The 12357-nt window shown below is 41.1% G+C and overlaps 1 protein-coding gene across 3 annotated transcripts in view; it reads right to left on the bottom strand.

Moving 5' to 3' along the window:
* The window catches only part of TSPAN12 (tetraspanin 12), a 66291-nt gene that overhangs the window by 40293 nt on the left and 13641 nt on the right, over positions 1-12357 (bottom strand). For all 3 annotated transcript variants that reach the window (XM_084786058.1, XM_084786057.1, XM_084786059.1), the window contains one exon: positions 11623-11758. In XM_084786058.1, the coding sequence (XP_084642184.1) occupies positions 11623-11758 (136 nt within the window). The remainder of the gene's footprint in view (positions 1-11622; positions 11759-12357) is intronic.

Here is a 12357-nt window from a genome sequence, read left to right as displayed (position 1 = left end):
AAAAGCTAGGACAAGTGTGGTTGAAGAAACAACCCTTAAGTCTTGTAACGACGTTACGTGGGCAGAAGTCCCAGTCAGCTGAGGATTGGCATGCTGTGGTCTCACATCCATGCTTGATGTCTGAAAAATGTATAGAAGGCTATTTCAAAGGTGGAAATACAGTTACCTACTCTCCTTGCAATTTTACTTTTACTGGTCTTTGCTGAGCCAATGTCTTTAGCAAAGCTGTTGGTGAGCCTCAAATCAGTTAAGTGTTTGCATCATGTGATATTTCAACAGCTCATTGGAGAAATGAGTTCTGCCAGGCTCTGTGAGTCTGGCTGAGTGATATAAGTTCCTGTGGGGAGAGAGGCCAATGACCTATATCATGAGAGGGAAGGCATTAAGGGTGAGGCAATAAAACAGTTGGACACGCTAGAGAGGTCACCATGTATACGGCTTCTGTTACCCTGTAAGCTAGGTCGGATCAAGTCTGCAAGCTCAGCCACATCTCAGATAATTTATGGGCTGTTCCTGGTCTCCAAAGAGGCAACGGCTACAGATTATTGGGCCTTTCCTCAGAACAGGAGACGGGGGTCCTTGTTGTCAGAAGCTGTGCACAAATGTGCAGCACAGCCAACCAAAGCTAGACTGCACGACCCAGAGCATGACCTCACGTAAAACAACTGCATGTACCGGCCCTTCCTGAAGAAGAGAGTGCCAGGGATCTTTGACAGCAGGCATCACCATGACAATAATTTGAATAAAATATGAAACTGGAAGTCTACAAAGATAATATTCAAACAGGAAAGAGGAAAGTACAAAAAGTCAACTTTAAAACTTCCCAATAACTTCAAAACCTCCCAACTGTAAAAGCAGGTTCTCAATTGCATTATTTTACCTTTATTTTCAATTGAGCTATCTAATGTATATAGTTGCACGTATGCGAGCGCGCGCGCGCGCGCACACACACACACACACACACACACACACACACACACACCATAATAAGAACAATAATAAAGAAAGACAATATTTGAGGACTCTACAAAGGAGGAGAACCATGTGTTAGTGGGAAAATCATAAAATGTCAAGTTGCCAAAAGAGCAACAGTTCAGTCTAGATCAGTGGTTCTCAAGCTGTGAGTCATGACCCCTTTGGGGCTCATATCAGATAGCCTGCATATGAGATATTCACATTAGGACGTGGTAGCAAAGTTACAGTTATGGAAGTAGCAACGGAATAACTTTATGATTGGGGGTCACTGCAGCATGAGGAATTGTGGTAAAGTGTCACAGCCCTAGGGAGGGTGAGAACCGCTAGTCTAGATGATAGCAGCAGCAAGAGTGTGAGTTGGACCACACGACTCTCCAAACCCAAAGAAATGCACTTTTGTTACAAGCATTTGAATAGAACAGCGCTGAAAAGTGACTCGCACTCAAGACCTGCACTCATAAACAAATGCGTGATGATTGAAGAACACGTGTATTTTATCTCCAAGTCAAAGCTTCCAATCTCAAGCAAGTTAACCAGTTGTACCACAATCCTTCATGTAAGTTAATTGTTAACGGAACTTTTCTGATCGTGGGGATTCTTTCTTTTTTTTATTTTATTTTATTTTATTTTTTTAATAATTTTTTATTAGTTTATTCTTGTTACATCTCAATTATTATCCCATTCCTTGTATCCTCCCATTCTTCCCTCCCACCCATTTTCCCTTTATTCCCCTCCCCTATGACTGTTCCTGAGGGGGACTTCCTTCCCCTGTATATGCTCATAGGGTATCAAGTCTCTTCTTGGTAACCTGCTGTCCTTCCTCTGAGTGCCACCAGGTCTTCCCCTCCAGGGGACATGGTCAAATGTGAGGCACCAGAGTACATGAGAAAGTCATATCCCACTCTCCACTCAACTGTGGAGAATGTTCTGACCTGTATTGTCCTTGGCTGGTGCCGTAATTTGAGCGGGACCCCTGGGCCCAAATCTGCCTACCATAATGTTCTACTTGTAGGTTTCTAGGACCCTCTGGATCCTTCTACTTTGCTATTCTCCCATGCTTCTCTCATCTAGAGTCCCAATAGGATGTCCTCCCCTCTGTCCCACTTTCCTGGTAAGTGAAGGCTTTCATGGGACATGTCCCTTGGGCTAGTGTGCAGATATAAGTGAGTATATACCATTTGAGTCTTTCTGCTTCTGGGTTAACTCACTCATTATGATCATTTCTAGCTCAATCCATTTGTCCACAAATTTTGGGAATTCCTTGTTTTTAATAGCTGAGTAGTATTCCATAGTGTATATGTACCACAGTTTCTTTCTTTCTTTCTTTCTTTCTTTCTTTCTTTCTTTCTTTCTTTTTGTTTTGTTTCTTTTTGTTGTTGTTGTTGTTTGTTTGTTTTGTTTTGTTTTGTTTTGTTTCACAGGCTAGACTCAAATTTGAAATCCACCTGCTTTGGCTTCCTGAGTGCTTGGAAGCCCTGCTGTCTAGGGAACTGTTTTCTCTGAGGCTAGAAAAATCCAAAAGCATACCAAATAACTACCATTGTGCTCCCAACAATGTCTCTAGGTGCACACTTGTCTCCACAAACATCTTAGCCCAGCATGAAGTTTCTTGGTGACAATTTAGCTCAATGGCTATATTTTTGCTATCAGATCTGCACTAAGAATACTCAGAGTGCTACGATTTTATTTACAATGGATACCTATAAAAATATAGGTGTCTTGAGAGTACTAAAAAATCTCTTCTATTTTCTCTTCTATCCTTAAAAGAGGGTCTATAAACAGGAGGCTCTGCTTCAGTACAGAGTGGCATAGTCAGCTAGTCGTTTTTCCTCCAGGTTGCTGAACAAAAGACCACAAAGTAACTGAGAGCACACACCGATATGCCCTAAGGAGGAGGCAGAGGGCATCAGTCTGCTGTCTGAAATCTGAGAGTGCCTATCTTACACGTGATGTTCAGAACTGTCAGGCTTTAACCAAATCCCAGCTCCCACAACTCAGCTACCCTACGACACAGATGTGCCCTGCTCCTAGCCATCAGGAGCTTCTTAACCTCAATAGACTTGCTCTGTCGTATTAGTTTCTCAAAAGTCCCCTGTTCCCTGTAGGCACCCAGCTGGGGACCTCTCTGCTCCTACCCACTGTTTCCTACCAGCTCCTGTCTTCATCCTCAGCCCTTACGTTGCACCTCAGACATATTTTTGTGTGCCTTTACTAAATACTCTCCATGGAACAAGACAAATTTACAAACTTGTTCCTCAGACTTCTTCCAAAATACTTTTAGTCATGCAAAGGAAACTTATGGAATTAAACTATTTTAGTTATGAAAGGCAAGCTTGTAATGTTCCATTAAGTTTTTGGTCTCTGCTTCAAACTCAGTGGTGCAAAATCCCAAACAGAACTTTAAATTATAAAATATTTAAAGAGGGTATTACCTAGGAAAGACCCTGAAATTATTCACTGTTTCACTTAATTAGAGATAGTTCCCCTATCTAGATCTAGCCAATGGACAGAACATTCTTCACAGTCAAGTCGAGAGTGGGAACTGACTTTCACATGAACTCTGGTGCCCCATATTTGACCATGTCACCTGGAGGGGGAGGCCTGGTGGCACTCAGAGGAAGGATAGCAGGCTACCAAGAAGAGACTTGATACCCTATGAGCATATACAGGGAGAGGAAATCCCCCTCAGTCACAGTCATAGGGGAGGGGAGTAAGGGGAAAATGGGAGGGAAGGAGGAATGGGAAGATACAAGGGATGGGATAACAACTGAGATGTAATATGAATAAATTAATAAAATATATTAAAAAGAATAATTCTTAAAATTATCAAGTTTAAAATGTAACAAAAATTCTTATCTTCTTGAACACACTGTTTCTACAACACCTTCATGGGTGCAATCATTTTAAGCAGATTTGCAGTTTCCAAGCTCTAAAGTTTTAGCACAAAAGTAATGACAATCTAAAGAAAATTTTAAAAATAGCCATTTATTTTAGGATAATTCTATGTATTGCTTAATAGAGGGTATAACTATATTTTTCCACATTTAGACAAAATTCAAACAAATTACTCTTATTATTTGAGCTGCTAAAATTCATCTTAGAATAAAGGCATGTGGATTCCAACCTTTAAAAATTAACATTCAAAATGGTTTTGCACTCATAATATTACTTAGTAATTAATTGGCCATTACATTATATATTACTTAATAATAATTAGCCATTACACAGTTTATCTAGGCAGTTTATCTGGGTGTTAGTTTCTTTGTTGCTTTACAGGTCTTACTTTTCTCATGATTTACCTCCTTGCTTGCCCTCACTTTAGGACTTTGCAGTACAAGTGGTTTCTCTCAAGTCATTTAAAGAGCTACGTGATCCTAAAGGAATAGCTACTACTTGACGTTTGCGAATGACATTCTGAAAATAAACAATACAGAAGCAGGTCAGATAGCAGAAACATTTCCCAGCACCGCCTTCTTCAGCACACAAGCACACGGAGCAGGAGTGCGGAACAGCATTCGAGGCCAGGGTGACGAGGCAGCACTGGCGTTAAACTCTGCACAACCTCAGAGCAGTCACCAAGCCAATGGATATAGGCTTCTCTCTAGCTGACGTATCTCAAACATATTAGGAAACAGTATGTTCCAAAGTCCCATGTGCTTATTATGATAGGGTGCGTGTAAATGATGCACAAGTCAGAATGCCAAAAATAGAGCCCTTCATTCTTCAATCTCTGAAGTAATCGAAAGGGCCAATGAGCATTCACAGTCTTCTCCCTAAGGCCAACGCCACAGCAGTGAGTCTAACACAGTTTTCTTGGGGTTCAGTCTCAGGTTCTACATCTACTTCCAAGTATGTCTGCTTACAGTTTTCTTTAATACATAGTTATGGACAGAGACACCAGCACTGTGTAAGGAACAGAAACAGTCAAAGAGCAAGGCCATGGGTCCTCGTACACACTAAACACACGGCCGGACTTCTTACTGCCTTCTCCTCCGTATGTGAGTCACTCCATCCCATACTGGATATCCTCCTCCCTAGCTCACTTTCCAGGCAGCAGCTCCCTAGAGTCTATAGAAGTGTAGGCATTCCCACGAAGACGTCACGACCCAACTTACTTCATCTTAGTGCCTCAATTCTGCACAGCCATACCAAACGCCCAGACCTGCCATGCACACCCGGACTCTTCATCCACCACACTGTTCATGTGGCTCTAAATCCCCTTCCTTTACTTCTCCACCAGAAAATTCCTAATGCACTTTCAACACCCAGCAAAGCCACCCTCCTTTGAACACATTTTGAGGGGATCTCCGTTGCTCCTGGTTCCAGATTCCCACAGTAACTTACTTATAACTTTAATATGTTCATCTGGTTAAACTTTGCTTTTCTGCCCCTTTCATCTCTGTCTATGGGGTGCCTAGCACAGGCTGCAAACTCTCTGCATGTGATTAATGAGGAAAAGGAGAGGATCAGGCAGTGGGAAAGATGGAGAAAGCGAGGAACATGTATGATTCCTTGGCGGAATCAGTGAGAGCAACTGTGGTTTAAAAAGTCTTAATGAAATACAAAGATGATATTTTGAAAAAATGAAGTGAGGAAGAGTAATGAGCAATAGATACCTAGGCGTTCAAGAAGCATGAGCAGGGTAGGCCGTCAGATGGACGGTCACGGCATCTTGCCGTGCACGGGCTTTACATACGGATTGTATTTGAATGCTAATTGCAGCACTGCCAGCTGTGGATCTTCAGGCACGCTACTTCTCGACTTTTGTAACTAGCCTATCCAAAAATAATCATAGTGAATATTTCCTGAGAAGGCAAGAGTAAAACTTCCTGGATCCTGAGCATGTGGAAATGGCACAGGGGACCTCAATCTACAAATAAAGTTGTTAGGTTCAAAACCAGGTTAAAAAATATCTACCTAATTAGCTCATTTTAACTTGATAACTTATGAATAGTTTTGTAACTGTAAAATATAGAGCTACCTAAGAGAAAATTTTAAAGCAAGGGTTTGTTGAAAATCTGTTACTTCATAAAGAGGGTTTGGTTTTATATTATGATTTCTTTTTAAAGACAGGGTTTCTGTGTAGCCCAGGCTATCCTAGAATTCACTCTGTAGTCAAGGCTGACCTCGAACTCACAGGTCTACCTACCTCTGCCTCCCAAGATGTATAGTATCATTTTAAACAAAGCAATTGAAGAAAGGAAATACCCAAAGGTTATTGAAGATTTCTTTGATTTTCATGAAAGGAAAGTGTTCGGAGCTGGTTCAATCACTGCATATTTTAAGGAAGTGTTTGAAATGCTTCCACAAACTCAATTGTGTTATACAAATGATCCAGAATGAATAAGTGGAAAATTAACCTTCTTTGAGAGCCTTCACAGGTCCTCCACATGCCCACCGGCTTGGCCTGACCAGCACCTGACTGCCTATCACGCGCTGACACCGGAGCAGAGATGTTAGCCCTTCATTCTGGCAAATGATGACCTGATGGCCACATTCGGCTGCTGTCACCCCTGTACGTGTGGGTGTCTGTTCGTCTGTTTACATTCCCCCTGAGCTTGCACAGCTTTGCGAATGCCTGCTTTAATGGCGGAACAGAACTGCAATAACAAATGAATTTCATTTAGTCTACCGCGAAAGCCTTGGGGAGTACCTATCTAAAGCTTAAAACCAATTTCTATTTAGCTTCAATTTCTCTTTGAAAGATTGAAGGAATTTGCGCTACTGAAATTACTTGGAAAATCACTGCATGTCCAAGTTTCTTTTCCCAATTACTTCTGACCTATGAGAAAAAGAAAATGTTCTCATTGTAATTAGAATTTAATTACTCTTAAGCTCTTCATAGGAATATGTGTTTCTGGGACTGGAGAGATAACTCTGTGGTTAAAAGCACTTGCTACTCTTACAGGGGAACTGGGTTTGGTCCCAAGCACCCACACAGAGGCTCACAGCTGGTTGTAAGTCCAGTTCCAGGGCTTACAATGCCATCTTCTCACATTTGTAGGCTCCATGCACACACCTGGTATCCTGATATAGCTGGTGTCAAGTACTCATACACATAAAAATAAGCCTTTGGAAAAATGTAAAGTTGTGTTCTTATTCTATGAGAGTTTCATACTTATTAAGATCAAATCTAGAGCTGAGGTGTAGCATGCATGACACGTACAAGGCCCTGGGTTTTATCTCTAGCACCAGAAATAAGAGGAGAGGAGAAAAATTTCTAGTTGAAGTAGGGTGGCCAGATTAATAAGTACAGAATGCTCATTTAAATCCCACATCATAATATTTTTGGTAAATGTATTTTCTGAATTTTGCACATGATATACTCACATAAAAGCATTATCCATTATTTATCTTAAATTTAATTACATTGTGTGTCTTATTTAGCCACCTTAAATGGGGGTGTTTTTAGCCCTTTGCATCTATGAACCAATAATCCAATACAAGGGCCATAAAAAAAAGCCCTTCATCCAAAGTTTTTAGCAGGCAGCCTGTTTGCTTACGGACAATTAGCTTCAGTTTAATTTAGTGTCTTTCTTTGGAGTTGAGCATGGCAGGAACAGCTTGGCTATAAAAATGTATTTGGAAGAATTGTGTGTGTGTGTGTGTGTGTGTGTGTGTGTGTGTGTGTGTGTGTGTGTCTGGACTGTTAGATAATGACACTTTTACTTTACCTGAATGGCACTGCAGTCTCACTGAAGGTACTGTGTTCATAACTATTCAAGAGACACATCATCTCTCAAAAATAATTGTTTTGAAAAAATAAACCAAGCAAAAATAGCTTTTCTTTTATGTTAACCTGGCTTATAAATCTTAACACTGAAATAAATCCAAACACAGGAAAATGGATAAATTTGAGAAACCTATTGTACATACTTAAATATTCATATCTACATTAAAAAGAAAGGAACTTCCTTTTTTCCAATTAGGATGAAAGGCAAAGAGTATAAAAGAGGAAGCCACCAGGATGGCTTCAGGAATATTTACTCAAGACCTAGCTGACAGTGTCTCATTCTGCACCAACTTGATTCCCCTGCCCCAAGCCCTCCTCTCTGTCATCTAAAGCACCCCATCACCCGCTCTCACCATCTGCTCTCCCTCTCTCCCGGGGACCGTCTTCATGTAAGGTGCTGCCTGCTCTCTCTCACCGTTCTAATTTCCTGCCCATAATTGTACTTAATAAACACCTATTAAAACAACGGGAAAGGTGAATGGTTGCTCCAAGTATGGTAGTTTTGGCTGATTTTACATAACACATTTATAAGAACTCATTGGAATTCCAAGTTGCAGCAAAGGCCCAGCGAGAACAGAGGTCTGTCTGAATCACGGCCATCGTTCTCCACTCAGTGACCTTGGGCTTTGTTCCTAAGTCCTCTGAGCTTCATTTCACATTTAGTTGTCACAGATGCTTGCTATCATCCCATTATAAGGAACTCAGGAAAAGTTGGTGTTTATATAGTAAAACAGCAAAATATAAGTTATCCGAACTGAGTTGCTGTGGTCTGAGCAACAGATTGTTTAATAGCAATGGAGAAGCAGAGAAGTCACTTAGCATCTCTGTAGTCTCGAGTCCTCACCTGGATTATCTCACAGTAATAACGCCTATCTCATTAGAGTTGTGGGGACAATAAAGTTGATCAATTCATTCAAAAATCTTCATATAACAATCATAGGATAAAACTCCACAGCGTCTGGCAGGAGAAACATCTTAGAAATACCATCTACTACTTTTCCCATCGTTGTCATTATTATTCTTGGAGTTAACATTTCAGATACATCTTAATGGAATGGTAGTAGCTAGGCAAAAATATTAAGAGAAAATATTCTTAAAGAGACACCAAGAACAAAAGCAGGGGGAAAGAGGAGAAGAAAAACTGTCCAGAGATCAGAAAACACACCCTAACTAGACAATAATGAAGCAGGTGAGAGAGCTAATCCTGGCAGGTGAAGGCTTGGCTATGGAAGGGCTTAATGCATGTTCCAGATGCCTGACAACTTCATACCCATGGGGAGACTAGCAAAGTCTTAGAGCAAAGCAAGAGCAACATAATGCTGGCTGTGTTGGCTTAACCAAACCACACTGGGTTAGAGTAGGCAATAGTAGAAGCAGAGAACTCTACGTCCTGAGAGCTTGTACAAGACCAACCCAAACAGGAGCAGAAAAGGGGGCTGAGTTCCTGAGCTTGCAGAACCCAGACCCACAGGAGTTGACTATGGCAAGGGGAGCTCAGGGAGGAAGCTGGGGTATAAACAGCTTGAGAAACAGCCGATACATATTAGTTGTGAGTGACGGACCACTGGGAGTTGAGAGCATGGTTTACTTTTAGCAATGGAGAAGCTGTGTCTGGGTCTAGACAGAGCAAGCCCTAGAGGCTTGCTGTGAGCACTAAAGTAATAATGATAGCAGAGACTAAACAGCCAAAGATGGTCACTGGGAAGAGGAACCAAGAGGTAGGTGGCACCTACGGATGGGCTTAGAGAGCAGCCATAGCCTGAAAGTATCTCAGGAGAAAAGAACGCCAACAAACAAAGACATCTTTTCCCATGACGGGGCTGGCTTGCGTGGCCTCAGTGCATGAGGATGAGCTCAGTCTTGGTGTGACTTGATGTACTGGGGTGAACTGATGAGAGAGGCTCCCTTTTTCTGAGGAGAAGAAGAAGGGAAAAAGGGGAAGAAGGTGGAAGGAGGGACCAGGCGGAGAGGAGGTCGGGGGGATGTAATGGCGTGTGACATAAATATATAAATTAAAAATAAATTTAAAAACAAACATGGGGAGAGGAGATAGAAAATGGCATTAAGGTAGATGTGCTCAACATCCCCACTACAAGCCCAGGCCTGAACTGACCCTGAGGACTGAGTTTGAAGCTATTCCTCTCTGGCTTCAGCGTACCCAGTGCAAACCTTATTAGAGGTCTTATCAGAGAGCAGTGGACCTGTCCGCCTACCATGTGCACTGTTCTGATGGCAAAAAAAAAAAAATGTAGTATATACATGCTCAATAACTGCTTAAAGAATGAATGGATGTATGGATGGATGTATGGATGGATGGATGGATGGGTGAACAAGTCAATGCCAATAGGACCTCAGTCTTCCATGCTATTATGTATTATAAAGCCTTTTCCTACATTACAAATTAGACACTCATTCACAAATCTGTGGTTTGTCTTACGTCCAGCAGCAGGCCAGATTATTCCATCAGCTTCTTTTGCTAGCATGGAACCAGCTTAGTGAAATGCATAAGTGGTTTTTAAAATGTGTTCTCACACGTTCTTTTGGTCCCATAGTATACCTGACCCCACTGCACCTTGTACTATTTTCCAGGGACTATATGGAGTAAAAGTTGGAAGGAAGCACCAAATACCAACCACACTGAAACTGGTTATAAAAGAAACCATCCTGAGAGGTCATTGTAGCATTGTGGTTTTTAAGAAGGTTGCTGAGATTGTCTTATCTTTGAAAGGCATTTGCCTAGTGTTCAGATTATAGGAGACTTAATTCATTCTCATGAATTCTTAAACTTACACAAGTCTTTTAAGAACATTGTAAGACCTGAAGCTCTTCCGCCATTCTTCTTTTCTCAGTGAAAGTAAGGTGCTGGGCATGTTTTCCCACTCTCTGAGTATGATTTATTTTCTACAGTTTTCCCCCCTGTTCTCCAACCTAGGAGTTACTCTCTAAGAAACCTACAGACAATTTAATAAAACTTGCCCCTGTGACATTTAAAGCTTAGCTCTGCTTCCCACCAAGATTCTGTTGGAATTGGCATGGACGGGAGCCTGGCAAGCACAGCACAGCCAATCTGCACTCATTCTTCCCCAGTGCCACACTCAGTGACATCAGTGAAGTCAGCCATGCTGTGGTGCTTGCCCTATGGAAGTACTCAAAGTGCTGAAGAGTGGATCTTTCACTCTGCCCGAAGATCCGGTTCATCAACAACTACTCATTTTGAGACTATTACAAAGAAAGGAACAGTTGATGAGTTCCTTTTCCAGGAGTCTCACAGAGCCATAACTTACTGCCTGATGTCACTGGAATGCCGCTGTCAGTGTCCTTCTAGAAATTTACATGTAAACTATTTTGATTGGCTCTCATTTGTTATTTTAAAAGTTTAACAGTTGTTATTTATAAGATTAATTATAGAAGCTAAAGGAATAAAATCAATTTAAGAAATAATTTAATACAACTCTTCTAAAGTTTTTTTTAAAGAAGCAAAACAGTAGCTATAATTAAAGATACCAAGACTCTTATATCCACCAGACCATATAAGGCAGTGTGGGGATCACAGTTTACTTTCAATATCATTGCACCTGAATTTCTACATAGGGTAGCCAGATAGGATGTTATGACATCTCAACTCTAGTCTTGAAGGGAGAAAGGTCTAGACCACTAAAATTAAAAAAAAAATCTTCAAATAAAAATGTCAAATGGGAGCCAGAGTGAAATAATTAAATAGCATACATATCTTCCTCTCATCATATGAATATAGCAAATATCTGTACCAAAGTCATCTCAGGGGAAGAAAGGGCCCTTCTTACAGGATGATGTGTAATGACCACTTCTTATAGTTGCTAATAAAGTTATGAGTGCAGCACTGCATTATCACATGATACTTTAAGTTAAGTAAAGAGAAGTTATAAACACTGTACCCATGCAAGAAGCAACAGATTCCTTTTCACCGTCCCGCAGTACCCCAGCATTCCTACGATGATAAGGAAACAGCAAACTGCAATCATGACCGGGTGAACCACAGGGAAGTAAGTCAAGATGACAGCCTCTTCTACCCTAAGACACAAGACCATATCACAAGATAAATAAAACATTATCAAAATGATCAAATGCTCCCCAGACCCCAGACACTGAGCAAATGCTACTGTGAGCTCAGGCTTTCCAAGTTATGTCCTTCAAAAGCTGGTGGGTTTTGTGGATATTTTCAAAATTACTGTGCTTTGTGTCCTGTTGCTTGCTTTACCTCTGTTTTAGTTTTATGGCATCTTTATGTAAGCGAAAGCATTTCTACCCCAACCCATGTTAAATGTAGGCTCTCAAGCTTAAGTGAATCACACAAGGTCCCAACTAGGAGGAGCTGCCTTCTTCTCTGCTCTTGGAGACTGTGCAGTACTTTCCTTTCTTGGCTAGCTAATCATTTTCTAATGTGAGGAAAACAGGAGTGCATGCGGAATCTGAGGAATGATCACAAAAGAAGGTAGAGAGAGGACTTTTTGACTGGACACATGTAGTCACTACCCAGAGGCTGTGGTGGTGATGAAAATGAAACTGAGTCATCACTCGGTGCTTATAAGCTCTGTTGTATCTTAACAAAAAATGTAGACTTAATAAAAAAAATTTTCTTCTCACTCGATCCTTACTATGATTCACAGTGC

Source organism: Acomys minous, assembly GCF_964271855.1.
Source record: "Acomys minous genome assembly, chromosome: 6".
NCBI lineage: Eukaryota > Metazoa > Chordata > Mammalia > Rodentia > Muridae > Acomys > Acomys minous.
The sequence above is the reverse complement of the archived record's forward strand: the minus strand, read 5'-3'. Positions and strand labels throughout refer to the sequence as shown.